The sequence below is a fragment of the Fusarium musae genome, chromosome 3 (assembly GCF_019915245.1).
Source record: "Fusarium musae strain F31 chromosome 3, whole genome shotgun sequence".
In the NCBI taxonomy this organism is placed as follows: domain Eukaryota; kingdom Fungi; phylum Ascomycota; class Sordariomycetes; order Hypocreales; family Nectriaceae; genus Fusarium; species Fusarium musae.
In genome coordinates, this window is record NC_058389.1 from 1,903,770 (window position 1) to 1,927,999 (window position 24,230).

The window sequence follows — 24,230 nt, forward strand, 5'->3', positions numbered from 1 at the left end:
GGTAAGCATCAAGGTCAAAACAGACTGAAGCTCTGGACCCGGTTTCACAAACACATACGGGATGTTATCAACCAGCGAATTCAAGAGATTAAGAACGGTAATGGGGAACTTGCGAGAGCTTTCAACATGATCCAGGTCATAAACACACCCCAAGAGTTAACCTGGCACCTCATTCGCAGGCATCACTAGTCGAGCACCTGGTTCAGAATCAGGGTAGTCCTGCCACAGTTGGTGCATTTCAAGGGTGTATTGTTTGTAAATAGCCTTGATGGATTACGGTTTTCAATCAAGTTTTTATTAATAGACTCTAAAGTTCAAAGGCAATCATAGTTCACAAATGCCAGGTCCCAGGATCTACCTGTTACTAGTCCTACGGGCTAAGATCCCAAGGTTAGTCTCTTCCCGCATTTGCGGAAAGACTAATTAATACATGGCGTTTGATAAATTCCAAATATTACTTATCAAGTTCTTGCGTTAGATCTGTTGCAAATGCCTAGCAAAGGCTCAGGGTTTGATGCTCTCGGTGACAAAACCATTGCTTGGACTAGAACTCTACCTCAGGTGAGAAAGCCATCAGCCAAGAGAACGCATTCGTTATCATCCCAGCACTGGGGCCGTTTGTCTTGACATAGAGCCTAACATGAACAAACTTCTTGACTGTATTTTAAGGGGTACCGCTCATCCCTAATCGGCCATAATAGAGGTAATTAGATCGCGTGTGAACTGTCAGCCATAACGTAGAGTATCTCTACTTCTATGTGGAGCTGTTGATACTTTTACTGCAGTACTTTCTGATTTGGCAGCCTTCATATGGTTTTTGTTATGGTGCCGAGCTGTTATGTGCGACCCCTGAGCCTTATTGCGTCTCAACTATAGGAACAACTATTCCAAAGCCATATATATATATATATATATGAAGCTCAATTTGGGAATGTTCGATGTGTCGGTTTGATATATCTCATGGAGGCATCATGAGCTTAGATACCTACCTACTAACAGCAGGCGTCCCGTGTATTGGCTAGGTTCCATGGGCCAAACACGGCTTAGTAGAGGCTCAGGGGTGGGAAAACATCCGTCTGCTACAAATGTGTAGGTTTTTTATGATTCAAAAGCTTGTGGAGTACATATGATGTGTAAAACTGTACAGTCTTTTGCAACCGCGATTTTCCAAGACAGACAAGAGACAAAAAAGCCGTCGTATTCATAAGGTATCCATCCGAAACGTGCCTAAAGGGTATTTAAATCGATTCAAAGATAACAACCGTTACTCCTTCATCTTGACATAGTTGCTGGGGAAAATGCCCGTTCTTGTGCCAATTTGTCCAGTCCTAGAAGCCGTTAGTTATTGCGATGGTATTTAAGTACTTGGCGTTGAATACATACCACCAGTCGTTGTCGCTCTCGGTTCGCTTTAGTACAGTGATGACATCGCCCTTCTTGAAACCCAGATCACCTGGTTGATCCGCGTCAAAGTTGTACACAGCAACTGCCTCGTTCTTCTTAAGCATTGCTTGCTTGGCGCCAAAGTTAGGCTTGGGAGCCGCTGGCCGTCCAGGGCCAGCCTTCTTCTCGGCGCCGAACCCTCCCGAACCTCCTGTAGGATTGTCACGATAAACGTAGTCGTTGTTCACTCCACCACCAGAAGCAAACGTGCTAGAACGCGTGGGCCCGCCAAAACCGCCTGGTCTGTCGTATACATCGTCCTGCCATGTATTCGAGCGACTGGGTCGCCCGAAGCTATCATCATATGAGCCTGAGCCTGTACGATCTCGCTGTACGCCCTCGCCCATCGCGGATCCTCGGCGACCGTTCCACACAACATCGTCGTGCTGATCGTCGTATACAGGAATGTCGTTGTACATGGCGTCGTCACCGCCGCCTCTCATGCCATTGAAGACGCGCGAGTTGAGGATATTCATAAGAGGGGCAGCTTGAGGAGGTGGCCTCACAGAACCGGTGAGGAGCTGCTGCGCTGTGAAGCGCTGGCCGTACATCTTCTCGTTGGCATCACGGCGCTCAATAATCGCAGATCCCTCGAGGGAAACACCAGCAAATAGACCCTTGGTCTTGGAGTAACTGAAGATACCGGCGACACCTTTCAGAGAAGCAGCACCGGCTGCTTCGGCATTGCGACCAACGGGACCAGCTGCCAAGGAGACATTGCCACCTAGTGTCAAAGAGCCAGCTTGGGCAAAGGACCGGACGGCGCTCGAATCGTTCAGAATAAAAACAAAATCGGTCAATTCGAAACCAACTTGACCACCGAAGCCGGCTCCGGCGGTCGCAATAGCGCTCGGGGCGCTCCAACCACCCTCGGGAAGTCGGGCGACGACGAGACCGCTGCCAAAACGGCCTGAGCCGAGGAAGCCGGCCTTGAGAACGGTGATGATGGCAAGACCCTTAGCATTGGCGAGGATGGATGGAGGAATGACCTTGTCGGGACCGAAAGACTGGCGAGGGTTGATGAAAGAAGTCAGAATCTTGCCGCACTTCTTACATTCCGCTGTTGGGGAGTTGTGTTAGCCATGTCTCGCACTTGAGCTGATCGCTTCATTGAGGGGTGGAGTAGCCCATGATGCGCGATCATGAGTGCGGAATTTGGTGGCTCGACTTACACGCCATAGACGACGGGAGGGGATTGTTGATGCCCATCTTGATACACTCGACCAAAGCTCAAGAGATGCAATGCACAAACAGGAACAGGGATCGGGAGTTATCTTCGCGCAAGTCGAAAACTGTTGTTGGAGGAGCCAAGAAGCTCTCAGTACAAGGGCGAGGGGTGGGGTTGATATGATAGGTATAGTAGCCCAGCTTGTCCGGGTTGCGTCGTCACCAGACGAGTTGCTGCTGCGCCTCGATGGTATATGCCAAGGAGTGGACGTAAACAAACGAGTGTAGAATATTCTGCGGCGATATTATACAAGGACTTGTAGGATCGACAAAGTTACGAAGAAGGAAAAGTAGAGAGACGTCTTAAGCCTACACTATTTGGTGCAGACGTTGGGCACGCAGATTCACGGCACCTCGCAATGGGGAGCTTCCATGTCTTGTGGCGCAGTAACTCAAGTCAACGTGACAGCGTGAACATCAACGAATCCGCTGAACTTACTAAGTACGTAGAGCCTTTTGCAACTGCCCAACCATTTTCTTTCATCAGACCCTGTCTGCAACATGTTGCCCCGCCTTGGGCGCCAGTTCCTTTGGTGCATGGAGAAATCTCCAGTTTCTCAGCGGCGAGAGGTGTGGCTGTTAGTTAAAGTGTGGCGGTGCGAGCACCAGAGTACGTACCGCTGAATGTCCACCTCAGCGCGCCCGCGTGAGGTGGCCGTGGCGGACTTTGGGGCCGAGGAGGTCGTCATGGCTATCGGTTTTGTGTTAGAACTCGAACCCCTTTCATAACTTGGCATTTGACATTTCGAGGATACATTCACGACGACGAAGACATCTTGTCTTTCACAAAGCGACCACAAATAACACACACCAAATAATCTGTTTCCATCGAAAGCCAGACCGTATCGATAACCCCTGTTTCGCCATCCCTAACTTCCGGCAACCTTCATCATGTCTGAAGCCTACGAACGAGAGCGCCAGAACAATGCGCGCCTGGATGAGCTCTCTGCAAAGGTCTCCGCCCTCCGAGGGGTGACAGTAGACATTTACGATAATGCACGAGCCCAGGATGTCATCGACAACACCGTCCGTCTGCCTCCTTCGGAAGCGACAACTTACAGTTTACTAACGGCCAACAGTCCGATACTTTCTCCTCTATGACCACACAGATGAAGGGTTCTGCTGGCCGCTTAACTCGCATGGCTGCATCAGGCAACCGTGTCGCTATTCTGAAGCTCTCGGGAATCGTTATTGGCGTTTTCTTGGTGTTATTCTACGGGGCTAAGCTGTTGTTCTAAGAGCCTTGGCACAGATATAAGCTGGGCAGGGAACGATCGTAATACAGGGCGTCCGTTGTGAAGGGGAGACGGATATTTATCAGGTGGTATACACAGATGGTCAAGGACATCCAAGTGTCCACAGCTAAAAGACTAAGGAGTTGTATCTCAGGATTTTTACTGTTTTCACAGCGTTGGGCCGGCGTTATTTGAATACACTCACATTGCTTCTCACCGGAACCAATGTCATAATGGTCGTACAATTTACTAGCCATCCTGTTTCGCATCTACTTGACTCCTAACATGCAAACGCCAATCATGCCTGCAATTGTTTTATAGAAACCTCCGCCTCAAAAGCCATCTAGATGTTTTCAAAACCCACTACCTACTGCCACACGTTGGAGAACAAGTCTTCATCTCCGCCAAAGCCACCGCTAGGCTTGGTTTGACCACCACTGCCACCAGCAGCAGGTCCACTGCTTGTCCATCCTCCGAACTCCTCATCGGCTGATACTTTGGGCGATGCGATAGGATTGAAGCCTCCTGACGCCCCAGGGACGATGGGTGTGTTGGCAAATGCTCCTCCCGTGTTACCCCAACCAAAATCGCTCGCCGCGGGCTTTGGCGGTTCTGGTGCTTTCTGAACTGAAGCTGGTGCAGGAGCTGCAGGGGCTCCCCAATCACTTCCACCCCAAACATCAGCACCAGAGAAACCTCCCATAGAACTGGCCGCGTTAGCTGTTGTCGTCGTACTGGTTGGCGCGGCAGCAGGAGGGCTTTGAGGAGAAGAGAGGTTGAAGACGGAGTTGGTAGAAGCTGCTGCGGTTTGTGGTGGAGGAGGCGATGTGGTCACAGGTGCAGAAAGATCGAAAAGGTCACCCATGGCGGAGGATTGAGCGGGCTTGGGCGCGGCAGGAGCAGCAGAAGCAGCCGGCTGTGGGGAGGAAAAGCCACCGAAGTTCGAGAAGTTGGAAGATTGCTGCTGGTGGGTAGGGGCTGTGGGTTGGGAGGGTTTGCTGTTGAAGAAACTACCTCCTCCTAGGCCACCAAAGGCATTGCTGCTTGATGTTGTACGACTTGCAGAGCTGAGGCTTGCAAAAGGGTCGGGAGCGGCGGGCTTAGGGGGGTTCGAGATGCTGAGACCACCAAAAGCATCGTTGAAGCCACCAACAGAGCCTTGAGACTGGTGGCTGAAGGTGGGAGATGCAAGGCCACCAAAGCCTCCCGCAGATGACTGTTGCTGAGGTTGAGCAGGAGGTTGGGGTTTAGGCGCAGTAGCATATAGAGATAGGATAGATTGCTTCAAATCGGGACGAGACTGACCGCTCGGAGCGGTACCAGTTGTGCTGGCCGGTCGAGGAGGAGCCGCAGGCTCGCCAAAGAAGTCGAGTCCGAGTAGCGAGTCCTTTGTACTTGTTGCTCTCGGTGGAGCAGGCTCAGCCTTAGGAGCAACCTTCGCCGAGTGAGGAGCAGCACTGCTTGATCGCACAGGGACAGGGTCTCCGCCGATAAGATCTCCCTGAGGTGCAGGAATAGATTTCGGTGCTTGTGAGTTGCCCAGGGATGCCTTTCTGATGGACTCCTTGCGCTCTATAACTTGCTTCTCCTTTACAATGCTAAGGGGTACGTCGTCGTCGCCATCAGCATCTAGAGTAGCAGGATCGGGCATGGGGCCGTCCATAACCCATCGCTTGAGTTCGTACTTCGTTCGGATAAAGTTCTCGATCTTGGCTTCAGATGGGGCGTGACCTGGCGCAAGCTTGGCCTCCCAGTATTTATTGGCGCGAGCGTTTCCCCAGCTCAGAACACTTTGGAGTTGCTCATCGGTCCAAGAATCGAGGTCAACGGACTTGACTCGGCTGATGTGAGTGCCCATGCCACGATGGATGCCCGAACATCGGATACAGATGAAGACACCTAGGTTCCAGCTCGCCCATCGAGGATCTGAAATGGTCAGAGGGAACGTACTAGCAAGCTCGTAGTCTAATACATACGCTTGTTTCGTTTACAATCAGAGCAGACCTTATTGGCCTCCAACTTGAGCAGGCTCTTGATGGTAGCTTGGTTTTGCGCCGCCCGCTCAGCAGCGGGGTTCGGGGCTCTCCTAGACATGGTGATGCTGATTGATGAAAATACAGAGGAAGTTCGTTATCAGTTGTGGTAGAAGTCGAGGTAAAGGGATTCGAAGCGTCGCTCTGGACGAATGTTGTTGCAAAGTGGCAACCTGTTCAAAAAGGGTGTGCCTAGAATTGGATGAATGTTGATAGGGAGGCGCCAAGGTGGTCGGTGATGTTCCCTTTAGCTGCCCAGCGGAATTAATGCATCCATGGGCGGGGCGGGTCTGGACACTGCGTGGTTGACCCCTGGAATTGGAATTGGCGGGGGGTGACAAGATTACACCAGTCACTGTATGATCGAAGCTTGAGGTAGCCCGTTTCCTCTCAACTTGTATCAATAATTATTTCATTTTTGAATAGAGTCGGGTCGAACAAATTTGCTTTTTGATTGATTATCTTGGCCTGCAATTGTCTCAAGGAAGCTCAGACTCATGGCTCACTCTTCGCAGGTAAAGGATCTGTCTCACCTCGTAAAATGAAGTTATCTTTAGGACCTCGATCGTTTTGGTAAGATGCGAAACATGGGGGCTGAAACCGAAGTCTTATCGTACTCGAAGAGAATAAGACTTTTTTAAACTTTTAGAGGAATCATCTGTTAGAGTTGAATCATCAAATTACCGAATTTGGAATTGTACCAGCGTATTCAGGCGGAATACTCGAGCCGTTGGGCCACAAAAGAGCGTACAGCGGAATAATCAAGGTGTGGCTGTGGTAGGCTTAGCAGCAATAATTCGATGATGCAAATGATTCCACAGTTCGCAACCCATGATTTGTCAACTGGTTGCCACTAAGATCCGGGGCTTATAACGTCTCTCTTGAAAGTCATGAATGATAACTCATCTTCAGTCAAGTTTAAATAACTGCATACAACTCCCTTCTCAATGCGCTTCTCTCCATTGCTATCAACACTCTTCTACACTTTCTCAAATATCACCCGCGTGAGACCTCCTCTGCCTTCATACCTAGCCTTTCGACCTATTCCCCTTCGATCTATGTCCGGTATTCCTTTGCTGGGCGCTTTATTTGGCACTTCATCTAAGAACTCTTCAAATATGTCTTACCCTGATCAACGTTCAAACGACGAGTGGCGAGCTGTCCTCAACAAGGGTATGTTCTTGCACTGCTAGCATCTATATCTATGCCCCAGAGTAACTAACGGTCGCAGAACAATTCCGTATCCTGCGTGAGAAGGGTACCGAGCCTCCAGGTTCTGGAAAGTTTGACAAACACTATCCTGAGCAGGGTGTTTATACCTGCGCTGGTTGTGATGCACCACTTTATAAGGCGAGCCACAAGTTCAGCTCTGGCTGTGGTTGGCCAGCCTACTTTGACAGCATCCCTGGTGCCGTTGTCCGTCACGAAGATCGCGCTTTCGGTATGTCACGGACAGAGATTGTATGTGCCAACTGCGGCGGTCACCTAGGACATGTGTTCAAGGGCGAGGGCTTTGACACGCCTACTGATGAGCGTCACTGTGTGAACAGCGTCAGTCTAAGCTTTTCACCTGACGATAAGACTGTCAAGGATAAGCCTGAAAGCAAGGCTTGACTTAAAGGAGACGGCATGAGGAGAGACGAATGATGAGATTACGAGCGGGTTTGGTATGAATGAGGAGCATATGGCGCAGAGTGTGATGTGGCGTGGTACATAACTGAAATTGAAACATTAAAGTATTGAGCAACGAAGGGATTCTACAGTGACTGGTCTTAGAGTTCTCCTTTAAGTGACTGCATGAGGTTGGCCATTACACATCCCAACCCTCCTAAGATTCATCAAATCGTTTTAATCAAATCTCTCGGGAAAGTATAACCATTCTCCACGTTCCGCATCCCAGTGTCGGAATCTTTGAGACTCCTGGTGCCAAGTCCAGTAATCGTCATCCATATCACCGTCTTCGGAGAACTTGATCTCGGGTGGTGTCAAGGCTTCTCCCTGTATATATGCTTCTTCGATATCGGCATTCACGGGTTGATCCTCAAAGGTAGTATCCAGACGACGTATTCTTTCCTCCAAGCCATTTACTAGGGAAGTTTCGGACTTTCCATCAAGTCTTCCTTGAATGTATGTATTCCTCTCTGTGTAAGTGTCGGTCGTCTCATCCTTGACTAAAGATCCCTTTTCTTCGATTCCATTGTGTCCTAGGCATGTATATGTCGAATTGTTCAGCCCTTCTTCAGAACAGGGTTCAGTAAATGATGCTGCGGAGGCTCGAGGCACTTGACCTCCATAGGCAGACTTCCTTTGAAGGTCCTTCAGCTGTCTCTTACAAGATTTCGCTCTCATGGGCGCTTCCGCAGAACGGGCTGTCCTATAATTATTTCCTTTTCCAGCATAAAAATGGCTAGGCATGAGCACCTAAAAACACATTAGCTCAAACTCATGTAACAGGTATTTGAAGAAGCATTCATACCTTGACCAATGCATTGTAACAACTCTGTCCATTGTCTTCTTGGACATCTGTCCTATCTACTGGACACCGCATGAACAAGGCTTTGATATCAATATTGGGGGCCATCAAATCGACCAATCTAATTGTTTTCCTGGCTTGAGTCAAGTCTGCACCTGGAAGACTTGTAAGGTGATTAATAGTAATTCTGCAAAAACAGCTTTCGGGAGACCTATGATGCAAGTCAGAAATAGCGGACATACTGAAGGCAACAATATACTGACTGTAGTAAGTTTAGCAACTATTGAGTCGGAGACTTCATTGATACCTGTCGAGTGCATAGATGGACATTTTTATGTCCTGGACCTCATTGAGGTAACTCGGAAATGGGCGGCATTCAGCTTTCGGAGTCGTAATACATTACGATCACAAGGCGAATGTGTTATTCCATGAGGCACGCTACTTCGTAATCATTTACTGTGAAACTGGTCATCTTGAATCTTGTTTCTGCCAGAGCCTGACGCCCGGTGACTTATGCTCCTTTGAGGCGCAGCACTGACAACACCATATCCGGTTGCCTTTCAGATTGAGGTTGAAAAGGCCCACGATTGTGACAAGGCGATGACAGTTACAGAAGTGGAATGTAACTGTGATTTAAACCCGCATCCACGCCTCATCAGAAGTGATAAGATGCAGTTCCTCGCTTTCAACCATGCGTGGCCAGTCTCGGTCGCACAACGCACAGAGGCGGCTCTTTATTTCACCGTGAGCAGCATAGCCCGCCTTCGATATGTCGGTAAAGCGAGGCTGTGCACAGCGACAAACCCCAGAGACCACTCAAAACGCTTATTCTTTGGCTGTTTGATGGAAAAGAGGATCGAGGCAGACAATTGGACCAGTATGCCTCGGAATTAAGAAGCGTGCTGCTACAGGGCCTAATCCAATGGCTGGCCACAGACATCTGCACTTTTGCTGCGCTGCCTGTCCACGATGTCGAGGAAAACCTAGCAGAGGTGATTTCACTCAGACAACAAGCCTTATACACCTGTTACATATATCAGGTTGAATTTCATACCCCCGCTGCTACGTTCTTCATTGTGTCTAGTTCCTGTTTAAGAACCGAAGTCCCTGTCTTTTTTTAACAACATTTACTCGTCTTCCAGGCACTATTCTCTGCCTTATATCCATTTCGTCTACACTCTAACCTTTACCAATGACTCCGCCGAGCAGACAAAGAAACCCAGCTCTGGCTGGTAGGCCTGGTCGCTTGAAACTCAGCGTGGAAGAAACCATCAGACAAGCTTCCCCTCGCTCGCGGTCGCCCTCTACACTCAGTCCAATCTCCAAGGATCGATCGAGGCGTCGAAGCAGTTCGTCGAATACTTCCCGCACTGTTGAGTCATTCCGACGGTGGACCAGAAGTGACAGGTACTTTGATCCTCTGGGCTTTCAAACCCAGACAAATCAACCCGACACTTGCATAACATTTCCACCTGTCGGCTCCCATGACTCTTCGCCATTCCCGCGATTATCCGTGGACGAGTCCGCCGTTTCCACAGACGATGAGCTTCCAAGCCAAGGCCAGTCTCCTATTTCTCCGCTATCGGGGCCCAACTGGCAGACGCCAGCACAGCCCCTAAGCGCCCTAAGAACTCAGTCAGCACGAGTCAAACATGAACAGATGATCCGAGTTACTCTCAGAACTCAGACCACAGAAGTGCCGTGTATTGCCAAGTGCTATCTCACTCGGGATTCGAGTGTCATCGATAATGACTTTGCTCGCAACTGGGGCGTCAAGATACATCCAGTGCCCAAGCCTCGCTGGAAAGACGCCCGACACTGGTGCGAACTGGATGTAATTGACGTGGAAACAATTGGCAGCGTTCAAAAGCAACTGTCAATTCGACTTGGCAAGCTTCCAGACCAACGGGTCAGTGTTGAGCTTGGGATTGATGCACTCAAAGCTCTGCATCTAGTGGATGAGACTGGTAGGTAGAATGTCGTTCTGATTAGCTCATGTCAGAATGTAACTAACCTCAAGATAGTACAGTTGTCTCGATCTGCACCTGCTAGCCAATATTTACCATGGACTGGCAACAGCTCTCCTTATATGCAGCAACCTCAAGATATCCTCGGACAGTATGTGCTTACACCTCCTGCGCCACAACAGTATACCACTGGCCGCAATCGGGCCCTTACGGTACCGTCGATACCATCTATCAGGATAGATACGTCGTTCGACACTTCACTTTCGGTACCAAAATCTGTGGGCGACTCAGGTTCCGGTGAAGACTCAAGTTCACCTTGGGATTGGGATGCTCTGTCGATAGCATCTCAATCATATCAAGAAGAGGACCCTAGCACCGCCTGGAGTCCGGCCGTTTCGGACTGCGGTGGCCTTTCCTCTTCTTTTGACACTTGTATGAAATAGCAATTCGCGACTGGGGGACATCTTGTTGATCATCTTTGCTCGTTTCCTTTCCTTGGTATAGAATGGCGTTGTTCTTGTATTAAAATTCTGATTATGTTTTCTAATATTGATACCCAGTTCGGGAACGGCGGTGTCACGAATCAGTTTCGCCAATCTTCAATGAGTCGGTTATTTCCTTGTGATAATTGGGGGACCACGTGCTTATCAGACTCAGATCAAATCGTCATTTTTTATTTTATTTTTATTTTTTTTGGAGTATTTCTTACTTTGCTAGCCACCGCGTGACGCAAGAGTGAATGCAGTTGGAGAAGTTCCCCCGCGCTGAAAGCTGGGGAAATAGCATGTGATCGGACCCGACACTAAAAAAGAGGCACTAGCAACGCCAAGAACTGGGGCGACGAGATGCCTCGGTCGGTCGGTCTCACGGTTTGAAGTCCGTTCTTAGCTGGTCTCCATCTTCGGCCATTCTTTACCAGTCCCATACATCATCTCCTGTGACAAAGCTGACCAAGCCCGAGTCTACTTCTACTCCTGCACAACATCCGAGGTCTAACAAGATTTCTTTCTGTATAATAATCCTTCCTCTCTTATACTTTTTCTCCGCCTCAATCAAACTTCTGTCCTTTGTTTTGCGCATTATACCTATACTCCAGGACTACTACTCAGCTCTCTCCCTCACATCCATACCTATCTATATATCCTTACATCATAGCAAAAATGGGTGGTATGTCTTCTCGTCGCACTGCCATCATCGCAAGATCCAACTAATTCTCTTGCCAGTCACCGACAGAATCATTCAGATTGGAGGCCAGATCTCGGGCAACCCGACCGCTGGCGGTCGCGACAAGATCCTCCAGAAGAACCCTGACGATGTATGTTGCCAAGCATTGCCGTATGCGCCGTTACAGTTTACTGACCATACATAGATCGTTGTCACCGCTGCCTGCCGAAGCGCATTCACCAAGGGAGGCCGCGGCGGTTTCAAGGATACCCCCGCTGCTGATCTCATGGCTGGTGTCCTCAAGGCCATCCTCGACCGCTCAAAGATCAACCCTGCTCTCGTCGAGGACCTATGTGTTGGAACCGTCCTCGCCCCCGGTGGCGGCGCAACTGAGATGCGTGCTGCCAGCTTGGTCGCCGGTTTCCCTGAATCTATCGCCGTCCGAACCCTCAACAGACAGTGCTCTTCTGGTCTCCAGGCTACCGTCGATGTCGCCAACCAGATCAAGACTGGCATGATCGACATTGGTATTGGTGCTGGTGTTGAGAGCATGTCCCTGAACTATGGCCCTGGCGCTGTCTCCGAGTTCTCAGAAGCCTTTGAGAACCACCCCGAGGCTGCCAACTGCAAGGTGCCTATGGGTGTCCTCTCTGAGCAGATGGCCAAGGACCTCAACGTCACCCGAGCTGCACAGGACGCATTCGCTGCCTCGTCATACCAGAAGGCAGTCAAGGCTCAAAAGGCGGGACTCTTCGACGAGGAGATTGCTCCCCTCAAGGTCAAGTTCGAGGACAAGGAGGGTAACACCAAGGAGATTACCGTATCCAAGGATGACGGTGTCCGCGATGGCATCACTGCTGAGTCTCTGGGCAAGATCCGCCCTGCTTTTGCCAAGGACGGTTCTATTCATGCTGGTAACGCCAGTCAGATTTCTGACGGTGCTGCCGCTGTCCTCCTCATGAAGCGATCTACTGCCGAGAAGCTTGGACAGAAAATCCTCGGCAAGTACGTTTGCGCCTCGATTGTCGGTGTCAAGCCCCTTCTTATGGGTCAGGGCCCCTGGAAGGCTATCCCCAAGGCTCTCGACCTTGCCGGCATCTCCAAGGATGATGTCGATATCTGGGAGATCAACGAGGCTTTTGCCAGTCAGTGCTTGTGGTGTGCCAACGAACTGGGTATTCCCCAAGAGAAGATCAACCCCAAGGGAGGTGCTATTGCCTTTGGCCATCCCCTAGGCTGCACTGGCGCCCGACAGGTCTCTACTCTTCTATATGAGTTGAAGCGAACAGGCCAAAAGGTTGGCGCAACATCTATGTGTGTAGGAACTGGTATGGGTATGGCCGCCATCTGGGTTGCCGAGTAGAAGTTTGTGTACAAATATTGACAGCATGTATTAAGAGCATTTAGTATTTATCTCAATTTATCCTTTCTAGAACCCTTCTATACGAGTTCCTATATTCTTTTCATTTGCAACCTCAATCAGATGTGTTCCCACCACGAGATCCATCAGCCCAAGCCCGACACTCTTGTATACTACAGTGCCGTCCCTCAGCCAACGACAGAGATGGTCCTCTGATTTTCTCTTTTCTTTGTCCAGAGAGGTACTGGAGCTCTTTCTTGAATGGAAAAAGGAGCTGGATCTGCGCCCTTCTGAATCTACTGAACCCGTAGGGCTGGTCGGGGGGTCACTAGCATTGCTTCCGCTGCCATAGACCGTGGACATGGAGCTCATCCTACCATGGATATCTAGCTTATCCATGTCAGAAGAAAAAGATGCCTGACTACTGGAGAATCCGTCGGACTCCTCTATAGCTAGACGATGGAGCATCACAAGCTCTCCCAGCCTGTCATTGATGTCAGTGACTGTTTAAAGGGGAGGAATGAGCACATACTCTACAAGTTGATGGGGCCCAATATTGGCAGCAATGATCTCGCCTGCTTCTTTGAGCACGCCTCTGATATTATCAACGACGATGACTCCGCCTTCGACTGCATGCTTGTGGAAGTGTCGATGAGGCTTGTCCTCCCTCTTTACTGCTAACTGGATAAGGTCATTTGGAAGCTCCCGCATTTCTGGTGTATAGCTTCCGACAGCGATGATGAGTCTTCCTTTCTTGCGACCCTCATGAGACGTTAAGATGGATCCATCAAAGAGATCTTTTTGCGAGGCTGTGCAGCAGTAGATCACATCTGCATCCCTTATCTGATCTTTGATGAGGCGTCGATATTCGTGGAATGCAGGGATCAGGAGACCGAACTTGGTGTCTGACCAACCTTCTCGTCTCTTGATCTCAGGAGGGATGCTGGCGAATCTCTTCAGGATGCCGGTCGCTTTATCGCTCCACCTATGGTTTATAACATGAACGTGTTTAATGGTACTGCCGCGGATCATCAGGGCAAGCCGGATATGCCAGTAAGCCTGAAGACCGCTGCCAAATACCGTCAAGGTCTTAACATGGTTCCGGCGCTCCAACAAACAGGTAGATGCCAGGGCTGTTCTGAATGCTGTGAGAGCTGTTGCATTGACGATTCCAAGTGGTGATCCATCTGGCCGGAACAGGTTGAGAACACCAGTAGGACTGATCTGTGTAACTCTAGAGTCCTGGGATGCCTCCGTGCTTGTCAGGGAAATTACTTATTGGTTAGGTTAATTCGTCTATACATTGAGATAAAGTCTCACCTTTGCAGCCCATTCCACACGGGGCACATGAGGGCATGTACAGCGTCCTAGCCATGGTCTCTGGATGTAGTGTTGAGATGCGTTCTGGTTGCTGAAAGGCTTCCTCAAGAGCCGGCACTCCGGTAGAGAACTCGTGTAGGGATGAAGCCAAAACATGGCGAAACTCATCAAGCTCGTCAACGGTAAGGCCCTCCAAGATGGAGTTGACCTGGTCATTTGAGAGAACCGTGTAAGTCATTTTCCGTGAGGCTTCAGTCACTGGACAGACTTTCAAAAATGTAAGAGGCTTTAATAACTGAGAGCTTGTAGTGAGTCAGGCCGTGCAATTGTTGGTTCACCAGTTATTTGCTCGAGTTTTACGGTCAGATCATGGGCTAGAGACGAATGGGTGTTGCTTGATAAGCTACAAGACAGAATTGATGCGTGTTAAAGATGATGTAATGGTGTAGAGGGAGCTTATTTATAGATAACTTTGGAAGGTCCCCGGATCTTCTACGGGAGGAAACACTCCACCTCAACACGTGGTAAGAATAAGGTACGATCGTGCAGGCCATGGAACGTTTAGTTGGGTGTTGTTGGCAGAGATGAATTGAGGCTATTCGTGTGAGAAGATCTCGATTGGGGTAGGTCTAGATGAGTCTCTTGACGGATTCGCTTATTCGTGTAACATGACTGAAGTTGATTGACTGTCACGCAGCCGTAGCTGGTCCATATAATTCTGTAGAACGCTAATTATGAAAGTAGGCCAAGGAACAATATTCAGAGCAAGATGGATTCAGTCTTGTGCTTATTATGGCATCGCAAACTTGCCAGACTGTAAAGTCCAAAATGATAGCTGGTTCTTGTAAAGTCTGGAGTATTGTCAATTCATGGCTACCTAAGTACATGATGTACAGTAAATAGGTACCCATGCATGGACCTTGAGTGTTGATTCGTGGGCTTAAATCACGGCTTTTAAAGGGTGCCTGAATCTCACTCAATATGCCCTCACCTTCAAACTGATGCTCTCGAATACGAATTCGTGGAGCTCCAAAGCATCCACTGGCTGACTGAGCTTTGTCGTTAATAAACTTGGCAGTTGTCTCTGTGAAAGACTCCAGTCGAGAACCAACTCCGTTTCACTCTGGGCGAGGCTTGGCGATGCCGCGTGGTCAACGTACGTCACTTGACTGTGCAGAGAATAGAGTTGCCTAAACAGAAAGTGAATACATGTCAAGCAAGACAGCACAAAGTCAAAAAAGAACAGATAAAAAGGAAACAAGGACTACAGAAGCCTCTTGGTTGCATCTCAGCAGAGCCAGAGACCCGAAACCAAAACCCTTTGTCTCATGTTCGACAACTCGACCTCCACTACCTATCCACTATCAATAGCGCACCATCCATCCTCGTTACAAGGACCCGTTCCCCCTACAAACACAAAACAACCAATGCCCCATGGACCATCCACCCGCCTGCCCCCCCATTAACTTGTCCGTCCGTATTGAGACTTGTAGCCAAGCCCTTTGACCCTGCACCAGCCTCAATCAAAATTGGGGACCACCTCAGCAACCATACCATACCATCCTGCGCCAACCTTACACCTGACGAAGAGGCTACGTTCATCATTTCAAACTTCGCATCCCCGTCGTCACAGCAATTCAAACTCTCCACCTCTCGATTCAGTCTCCATCGCCGTCGCAGCAATCGACATTTCTCGATCCGCTTTACTGCAATCAGATTGCCATCTCGAATTGGTCTCTTAGGAAACATCAGTCACTTTCTCCCCAGGCTGGTCCAAGCCCGAATACGAAAGCTCGACGTAAGCTGGCAAGATGACGCTCAAGGAGGAGTTCCAAACGCGAAACTTCAGTATGTCGCTCTCGATTGACTGCGCTTTGCGGGAGATACTAATACTCGTGTAGGCATCTACGGACAATGGTAAGCTAACGACCCCCGGCTGTGTCCAGCTTCAGTCATAGCTATTGAGCTGTTAAGCCACTTTGCGACATGACCCATATCGAATCAACTACGACGTAACAACCGACTAACACCACTTGTGTATAGGCTTGGAATTCTTTCCATGATCATCTGTCTGGCTGTTGGAATCGCCAACATCTTCTCGTTTCATGTAGTTCGCATTATCTTCTGCGCCTTTGCTATGTAAGAATAGCCCTTGTCATGATGAAGCCTCAAAATTAACCATCCACAGCGCATCGGCCTTTGTCATTCTTTTCATCGAAGTCCCTCTTCTTCTTCGAATCTGCCCAACCTCCGGCAAGTTCGATGAGACAATTCGCAAGATCTCGACCAACTATATGCGCGCGGCCGCCTACGGCGTCATGTCTGCTCTGCAGTTTATTAGTAATGTCAGCGGTGCAAGCAGCTTGATTGCCGCTGCTGTCTTCCTGCTACTGACTGCTCTTTGCTACCTGCTTGCCGGTATCAAGGGTCAGGCCTTCGTCGGCAGCAAGACCCTCGGTGGTCAGGGCGTCGCGCAGATGATTGTGTAGACTCGCCAGCTGCCAGGCCGACCAATTTCGTGGCTCTACCACGAAGCGGACGAACCACTATTCAAGTTGGCATCTTGCACCGTGGCGTTCGCTGGGTACAGGAGGCACCTAAGGCTTTCCATAGCTCACAGGTGCAGGAGGTGATGATGATGGAAAATCTGCTTATCTCGACCATTTAGGTTCCTGCCAAGAGCAGCGGCCTGTATACCCAGCTGGATTTGGCGTCTGGGATGGGGAACGGCTCATGTTTTGATTGAAGTTGTTGTCCTTTCGTGAACGAGTTTCAACGACTGCGTTATTTTGAGTTATTCGCAAAAATTTGAATTCATTGGTTGTATTTCTGCCCATAAGATCGTGCTGTGACGGTGTCGATGTCGCTTCAATACATTTACGCACTGCCGGATATTGTTCAATGCTAGGCAGTTATGAACATGTAGCTTTTCTGGAAAGCTATTGATAGCTCTCGGGATCGCCGCCGTGTCAGTATGGCTATTCACCCATGTCCATCATGTGATAAGAACTGCAATGTGCTCAAATTAGCTGCATATCAGAGACGCCAACTCAGTGTTTATGCTTCTATACAAGGAGTACGTTGTAAGCAGAATGTAGTACTTAAAGTTCTGATTCCCTCGTGATATGGTACCCGGGTCTTTCTGCTAAACGCTAGTTTGAATTTGGTTGATGGCTGAACCGACCTGAGGTTTACTAAATTCGAGACCTCTTTGACGTCCATACGAATACTACAAGGAATTCTGCATGCTTTCACGCCAACGAGCCTTTCGTGCCATGGCGTTCCACAAAACCAGTGCTCCTCTATCATACGTTTAAAGACAATACATTACGATTCTAGAATGAATCATAGAACAACACAATGCTATATACTCTACTCATCGCGATACAAGACTTGACAATGTCTAGGGTAACCGGACCGGTCAACTGGAGCTCTGGTTACGGAGATGGCGTCAGAACGGACCTTTTTGGCCCAGCTGCGGAAAACCTCTCGGTCTGATGGCATCATGTACAGGGTGGAGGGGTCAGATGGGTTGTGATTCGACTGGAGGGTCGCGATACTGAAAGATGTCCAGGGGAAACAAAGTTTTTTTTCCATCACAGGTGGGCGATCATTGGCACCAGCCTTTGCTTCTGGTTCTATTTTACAACAACACGGAAGCTGAAAGAAGTACAAAATATCGAATACAACGAGATCGTTGTTGACGTTTGTTAGCTGATTCAAACCGAGACTCCAATTTTCCTCGGGGGCCACGATACCTAAGGTAGTACTTGACTCCGAACGGTACGGCACCTCACTTCGTAGCAACAAAGGGGCTCGTGGTCTCTTACCAACAACGTTTTCACTTGCAATGCATGGTTTGATAGCTCCGTTCCAGCTGGTCAGGCGACCGTCAGGTTTGTTCACCGTACCGTCCAGTAGCACGCCGTCGAGTAAGCGTCATTCTTCTGACCTCTTATGGACGGGAGCGTCAACAGGAAGAAAATAGCCGGCTGTAGCATCGATCGGTTGGTGGGGAATAGACTGCAGGAGATCCCCGCCATGATGAACTATGGCGGGTCGGCGGGAGCGAGCTGTTGAGAGAGACTCGGAGTGAGTGAGTACTAATAAGGTACCTTGCTCATGATTCTTTCGTATGATGATATATTGACCACCAAAAGACTAAGCTACCTTTGCATGCATAATTTCAAGACAGAAACGAACACCTGCATTGATTTGGCGTCGCACCGCGCGTCTCAAGTTTCATCAATTGGATTGGACAGAAGGACAATCGTAGACTCTGGAACCGTACACAGACAGACAGATTCAGGGACTTCCATGGGACTGGACTGTGGTATCATCATTATGCGGGGGGCACTGTATCCAGGGCCATGCAAGTGACGAAAATGCTTTATTGGGAAAGCTTTGAGGTAAGCTTCAGAACAGAGGTCAACAATGGGATGAGGTTTAAAAATGTACTCAATTCGTACTCTTACATGAGTAGAATACACGAATTGCAGCTGAAAACTGAATCAAAACTCCCACTCAAAGATCGTCGAGAATAGAGCAGCTTCTTTGCATTCTCCATCTTTTCAACTCTTCAAAACAATCCACGATCTAGCTACAGTGTTGATCAGAAACGCCTCGCACCGTCCGACTTGGCGCCATCGCCATCCCTGTTTTCACAACCAGTGACGACGAACAAAAGTCACCAGCTCCGGTGGCACTTCCTGTCACCTGGACGTTCCATTTTGTATTGTATTTGAGGCCAGAGTATGGGATATAAATACACTGACTTAGTCGGGCCCGCTGCCAGCTTGAAAATGCGCACATAATAGCTTTTGTACATCTCGTCTCGTCTTATCTGGCACCTCAAGTCCCCAACCAAAGCCGGTTGTTAGTGTGTATTGAACTATACTACATATATCTGTACTGCTTGTGCCTGGGCCAATCAATACCAATCACGGCAACCCCATTGGTAAGTTTTTTCGTCCCTGAGCAAAAGATCAATCAATCGGTGTGTGACGGGCGCAACACTTGGTGGGCGCAGCAGGGTGTGCCCGTATGTGGCATTGGATTTCTATCGCTTTCTGATAGCAATGGATCCATTCACAGGTGGCGCCTCTAACTCGTGAACCGTGGATCCGATAAGCCCAGGGGCTGGTTCAGCACTGTACATACAGCACTACCTATACCTGCAGCTGGAACCGGCAACAGGTACAACCTACAGGCACGGCACGGGCACATGGATGGACGGAATCGTGTTGATGGGACTTTAGACTGGGATCGAGGCCAACAAATGTCTTTAAATACCAGTCTATGCCCCTGTCACGGATAAGTTCCAACTCGTGCTATAGCCTCCAATTGCCTTGGCTCTACACTTGTTGTTCGAACTTATACTAATTGTTCTAGTATTGACCATTCGTTCGTCGCCCCAGGTCATCATCACACAGCCCGTCTTACATGATACCTCTCTTGTTTTGTTTCGTCAATTTTCTATAATCGCTCCTCCGAGCATCTAAATAACAACAATGACTGCTGCCGCCATGCAACAACCTCCCGTTATTCCTCCCCGTCCGGCTAAGGGCCAGGACAAGAACGATGCCCAGGGCAATGTTCCCAAGATTCCACCTCGTCCTTCATCGAAACGATTTGACCGCTCGATATCTCCCAATCCCGATCGATTCGCTCCCTCACCTTTCAACGAGGGCATTCCTCAAAAGAGTCCCATTTCTGTCCGATTCAACCCCAACGATGCTCACCAGGACCCAATCAACCGCCCAACCAGCGTTTCAATGCCTTCGATTGGCCAAGAGGGTGTTGAGTACAGTGCCGTGACCCACGAAGTCAAGCCCGAAGAGGTCCAGGCCGACTCCGACAACAGAGCTGCGTCACCCGAACAAACACGTACCATTGCGGAGGACCTCAAGCTTCATGCGCCCAAGCCTTCCCTGCCAGCGCAAAGCGCCAAGCAGCGTGTCCAGGCTGTTACCCGCACCGACTCCGACAAGGCAGCACAATTTGGCATTGGCCGTCCTGGATCTACGCAGGGCAACAAGAAGCAGTCTAGCACCAATGTGTCGGTCAGTGATGGCCGTCCTGAGGTGGAGGATGAGCATGGGATTCCCGAAATCGGCCAGCGCGTGCCCATGAACCCTCATCTTGGTGACGTTCAGGCCCCTTCGCCTGGCCCTGGGTCTGAGGAATTCAAGAAGCACCACCATCGCAAGCACAGCTCTCGTGGTGGACCTCCAGGCAGCTACGGCCTCCATGGCCATGGTGTTGCGCCCTTGGACAAACTCGAGAAGGAATACTATGAGAAGCATCCTGAAGCCCTTAAGAGGGAACATCAGACTCCTCTGCATGACCGTCAAAATGACTTTGCCATGAGCAGGGATGACCTGAACAAGCTGGTCAGAGACACGCGATCTCGTGGCACCGGTTTAGGTAAGTTGCGAATCTATTTGTGCTCGCACTAGCTAATGAGATGCAGGCACATCTGGTTATCAGGCTACGCCTACTGATGAAGTTGGCTTCCAGGCCAGTGAAGAATATACTTCCCGCCTTTCTCCCCGACCCGCTTCCACCAATGAAGGCCAGGTTCAGCCTCTGTCATTCAAGTCGGAGATCACTGGCCCCGATGGTGAACATACTGTGCACGTTGACGATCCTAAGCACCCAGAGTACCGTTCGTATGGTAACGAGGATCCTGCTGTAGACGAGGAGGACCATGAATACACTGCACCAATTTTGGCTGCCGACGAAGTCAAGAATGATGATTCTTCTTACAGTCAGCGTCCTGCTGTTCATCCTCCCGCCGACCGTCGAGGTAGCGGTGACTTGGAGGAACCAACGAGTCGACCTCTGAGCAGGTCTAGCAGACCCAAGAGCAGACCCACCAGCATATATAAGAACAATGACTCTCAAGAATTTGCTCCCACTTCTCTGGACGACGTGGAAGAATATGAGCCTCTTTTCCCTGAAGAGGGTAAGAAGGAAGCTCAGAAGCCAGCACCTGGCAACAAGGCACGACACCATTTCCCTAGCAAGGATATTTGGGAAGATGCCCCAGACAGCGTGCACTTCACTGTTGAGGTTTCGACGCCAGATCAGGCGGAACAGACAGAGCAGACAGAGGAGCCTCGACGGCGATCATCCGCGATGGATCGTCCTAAAACCCCAGCTCATATCTTTGCTCAGAGACAAGAGGAGCTTGCTGAGCAAGAGGCCAGCGGTCCAGTGGATATTCAACCCCCTAAGAACCATGACAAGCCAATCTGGTACGAATCAAAGGAATCTGATTCTTTCTTGAACAACAACAAGAGACCTTCTGCTAGTCAACGATTCCCCAGCAAAGATATCTGGGAAGATGCTCCCGAGAGCCAGCTCTACGAGACTACCATCTCTGATACCCCAGAACCCGAGGTTAAGGAGGAACCTAAGGATGAACTCACGGAGCAGAACAAGCCTTCAATCCCGGAGCGACCGGCTAGAAAAGCATCTGAGGATCGTCCTGCAATTCCAGAGCGACCCAAGCCCAAGCACACAACAAGCGATGAGGGCAAGTCAAAACCTCCCGTGTCTGACAAGCCAAAGCCTCAGATTCCTCCTCGACCTACAAAAGCCTCATCAGGAGACTCGGCAGAGCCCAAACAGAAGCCTCCCGTGCCTAGCCGACCGGCCGGTAGCAAGATTGCCGCTCTTCAAGCAGGCTTTATGAGCGATCTGAACAAGCGTCTCAAGTTAGGGCCCCAGGCTCCCAAGAAGGAGGATACCAAGCCGCAAGAGGATTTGACGGAAGAGAAGGAGAAGGCCCCGCTTTCGGATGCTCGTAAGGGTCGAGCCCGGGGTCCACAGCGTCGAGCTCCGGCAAAGAGCCCCGCTGCGCCGGCCGTGCAGACTTCAGGTCCTTCTTTGTCATTCTCTACTCCCCAGACTCTCTGGTCTATCAATCCCGAGGGCTCCCTGTCAGTATCCGGCGAACAGACTCCTGTTTCTGAACCAGAGCCAGCGGTGGAAAAGAACGAGGAGCCGGTCGCTGAGCCTGTGACTACCCAAGAACCGTCACCGAAGTCTGAGCCTAATCTGGAGCCCAAGCCGGAGCTCCGATCAGAGCCTGAATCTGAATCAGTTCCAGTGCATAGGGATCCGGAACCCGCAGCAGGAAAGCTGCCTCAAGAAGCTGAGCCTGAGCTCCCTGCACAGCAACCTGCCGTGCAACCTTCCCCAGAGTCTGCTCCAGAGGCGTCTCTCCAAGAACCTGAGCCTGAGCGTGAACAAGAACCTATCCAAGTTGAAAAGAGTCTTGTTACGAACACAGCTGGTGAGAGTATCTTAGAGACCACTGTGGACAAGACGGAGGGAGGTGATGCAGTTGAGCCTGTTGCCGTATCTGATGAAGTTAAGCAGTAAACAACAGAATGATAGCAGGCGCATCAAGGGGAAGATGGGCATATTTCAGATGGTCGAGCTGGCAATGTCATCAGAATTGAATTTGTATGCAGCGTTATCAAATAAAATGAATCACAGTGGCACCGCTTATTGAATTATGCTTTGTCCATTTGTGCCACATGAAAAATACATACAAGGTCATATGCAGGCTTTTTGTACAATGCTTACTTTACTTGCGCCCCCAGGCCTTCTCCTGATCCACGCCCTTCCTTTCTCTTTCAACAAGTCGATCGAATTCGTCTTGCGCCTGTTCTTTTGCGACTGCCCTTTCCTCATCCGATTTGCTGAAAGAAAAACTGTCACTGGAGTTACCAGCGGACCTGCTGCCCCAGCCAGACTGTGATTCTGGCTGAGATCCGGTTTGTGAACGGGCAGCCCAGGTACGGGACTGGTAATCAGATTGCTGGGGCGGCCCCTGTGATTGTTGTCGAATGCGCTCCCACGCAGAACCAGCAGGAGGAGATGCTGGTTTATTGCGGGAAGAGGCAGCGATTGGTGAAGCATCATCATCATCATCTAGAACGCTCCAATCGTCATTGAGTTGTTGACTTTGTTGCGTTGTGGTCGAGGATTGCGCCTTGTCCCAGGACTGGGTCGGGGTGGGCTGATATCTACTTTCAGAGGTGGTGTTGCTTGAATCATTACTGGCCCAAGGGTCGTTCTCATCACTTTTATGCACATCCCTACCTGTAAAAGGTGCTCTTGAGATGGTTGGGTTGCTCATTACGTCCTTGACACGCTCGGCTGCATCCTTGGTGAACTGCTTCAAGCGGGGATCATTTGTCATGGCAGCTTCGGTTCGAATGAAACTGACGGCCCGGAATGCGGGCTCAATCATGAGCATTATGACAGCGGCGTAGGCAGTAAATCGAAGAGTATGCCAAGTTGCGCGAGGGTAAGCTCCACGGATCTTCTTGTTGGTGAAAATGCTAGTAGCCTCATTTGGGTTGAATCGACCGCCGAGCTTGGGCTTATAGAAGGGGAACTGCCACGTACGGCGACCACGATAGGTCATGTATCCAGCGAGTGCGACGCTCAGCCACTTTAAACCGGCGTTGGTGTGTATGTTGTCGAGGGTATATTCGGCAATGGCTTTTGCTTCCACATCCTCCAGATCTCGACCCAGAGTGGCAGCGAAGCCAGAAACCCGGGACGTCGCAACGAGAAGATTCCAATCACGACGGTAGCCAATTACAGAGGCGTAAAAGGGGGGAGAGTATTCTTGAAAGTATCGAGTGACTTGTTCTTTGACGCGGGGTTCATATTGGTTGCGTTGGGCGAGTGCCGACTGGCGCCATTCTTCCATAGAGTGTTTGTAGCTTTCGCGGGACTGGGCAGGACCAGCACCATTGGGCTGAGAATTCATCGCAACTGGGTTTCTTGAGTTCGGAAGCACAGTGATTCAGAGTCGGAGTAAGCGTTTTGAGGTGGTGTTTCACTGATTCATCGGCTTGAGATCACCAAATAACGGATTTGGCGGGACCAAAAATGGTGACGCTGTGAAGCCTCGTCCACTGACGCACATGCCGGGGCTCGTTAATGGTGGAGTCGGGTACTCCGTAGCTTCGATAGAGCTTT

At 49.9% G+C, this 24,230-nt stretch overlaps 11 protein-coding genes across 11 annotated transcripts; 6 read left to right on the forward strand and 5 right to left on the reverse strand.

Annotated features, from left to right (window-relative positions):
- Positions 1 to 1,264: 1,264 nt before the first annotated feature.
- Positions 1,265 to 2,652, reverse strand: J7337_004052 (uncharacterized protein; the record flags this gene model as incomplete). Its single annotated transcript, XM_044821755.1, has 3 exons — positions 1,265 to 1,328; positions 1,384 to 2,503; positions 2,616 to 2,652. The coding sequence occupies 3 exons, from the start codon at positions 2,650 to 2,652 to the stop codon at positions 1,265 to 1,267; spliced, it is 1,221 nt and encodes a 406-aa protein (XP_044683088.1).
- A 909-nt stretch (positions 2,653 to 3,561) lies between these two features.
- Positions 3,562 to 3,908, forward strand: J7337_004053 (uncharacterized protein; the record flags this gene model as incomplete). Its single annotated transcript, XM_044821756.1, has 2 exons — positions 3,562 to 3,696; positions 3,750 to 3,908. The coding sequence occupies 2 exons, from the start codon at positions 3,562 to 3,564 to the stop codon at positions 3,906 to 3,908; spliced, it is 294 nt and encodes a 97-aa protein (XP_044683089.1).
- A 364-nt stretch (positions 3,909 to 4,272) lies between these two features.
- J7337_004054 (uncharacterized protein) lies at positions 4,273 to 5,999 on the reverse strand (the record flags this gene model as incomplete). The annotated part of the gene is made up of 2 exons (XM_044821757.1): positions 4,273 to 5,831; positions 5,882 to 5,999. The coding sequence occupies 2 exons, from the start codon at positions 5,997 to 5,999 to the stop codon at positions 4,273 to 4,275; spliced, it is 1,677 nt and encodes a 558-aa protein (XP_044683090.1).
- Positions 6,000 to 6,885: 886 nt separating this feature from the next.
- J7337_004055 (uncharacterized protein) lies at positions 6,886 to 7,552 on the forward strand (the record flags this gene model as incomplete). Its single annotated transcript, XM_044821758.1, has 2 exons — positions 6,886 to 7,111; positions 7,170 to 7,552. 2 exons carry the CDS (start codon positions 6,886 to 6,888, stop codon positions 7,550 to 7,552), a joined length of 609 nt encoding a protein of 202 aa, XP_044683091.1.
- A 234-nt stretch (positions 7,553 to 7,786) lies between these two features.
- On the reverse strand, positions 7,787 to 8,461 carry J7337_004056 (uncharacterized protein; the record flags this gene model as incomplete). The annotated part of the gene is made up of 2 exons (XM_044821759.1): positions 7,787 to 8,312; positions 8,415 to 8,461. 2 exons carry the CDS (start codon positions 8,459 to 8,461, stop codon positions 7,787 to 7,789), a joined length of 573 nt encoding a protein of 190 aa, XP_044683092.1.
- Positions 8,462 to 9,603: 1,142 nt separating this feature from the next.
- Positions 9,604 to 10,821, forward strand: J7337_004057 (uncharacterized protein; the record flags this gene model as incomplete). The annotated part of the gene is made up of 2 exons (XM_044821760.1): positions 9,604 to 10,378; positions 10,436 to 10,821. 2 exons carry the CDS (start codon positions 9,604 to 9,606, stop codon positions 10,819 to 10,821), a joined length of 1,161 nt encoding a protein of 386 aa, XP_044683093.1.
- Positions 10,822 to 11,538: 717 nt separating this feature from the next.
- J7337_004058 (uncharacterized protein) lies at positions 11,539 to 12,905 on the forward strand (the record flags this gene model as incomplete). Its single annotated transcript, XM_044821761.1, has 3 exons — positions 11,539 to 11,545; positions 11,602 to 11,693; positions 11,748 to 12,905. 3 exons carry the CDS (start codon positions 11,539 to 11,541, stop codon positions 12,903 to 12,905), a joined length of 1,257 nt encoding a protein of 418 aa, XP_044683094.1.
- A 504-nt stretch (positions 12,906 to 13,409) lies between these two features.
- On the reverse strand, positions 13,410 to 14,460 carry J7337_004059 (uncharacterized protein; the record flags this gene model as incomplete). Its single annotated transcript, XM_044821762.1, has 2 exons — positions 13,410 to 14,176; positions 14,223 to 14,460. 2 exons carry the CDS (start codon positions 14,458 to 14,460, stop codon positions 13,410 to 13,412), a joined length of 1,005 nt encoding a protein of 334 aa, XP_044683095.1.
- A 1,573-nt stretch (positions 14,461 to 16,033) lies between these two features.
- On the forward strand, positions 16,034 to 16,711 carry TVP18 (Golgi apparatus membrane protein tvp18; the record flags this gene model as incomplete). The annotated part of the gene is made up of 4 exons (XM_044821763.1): positions 16,034 to 16,070; positions 16,124 to 16,139; positions 16,266 to 16,361; positions 16,411 to 16,711. The coding sequence occupies 4 exons, from the start codon at positions 16,034 to 16,036 to the stop codon at positions 16,709 to 16,711; spliced, it is 450 nt and encodes a 149-aa protein (XP_044683096.1).
- Positions 16,712 to 19,732: 3,021 nt separating this feature from the next.
- Positions 19,733 to 22,613, forward strand: J7337_004061 (uncharacterized protein; the record flags this gene model as incomplete). Its single annotated transcript, XM_044821764.1, has 2 exons — positions 19,733 to 20,648; positions 20,695 to 22,613. 2 exons carry the CDS (start codon positions 19,733 to 19,735, stop codon positions 22,611 to 22,613), a joined length of 2,835 nt encoding a protein of 944 aa, XP_044683097.1.
- Positions 22,614 to 22,821: 208 nt separating this feature from the next.
- J7337_004062 (uncharacterized protein) lies at positions 22,822 to 24,018 on the reverse strand (the record flags this gene model as incomplete). Its single annotated transcript, XM_044821765.1, has 1 exon — positions 22,822 to 24,018. One exon carries the CDS (start codon positions 24,016 to 24,018, stop codon positions 22,822 to 22,824), a length of 1,197 nt encoding a protein of 398 aa, XP_044683098.1.
- Positions 24,019 to 24,230: the final 212 nt, after the last annotated feature.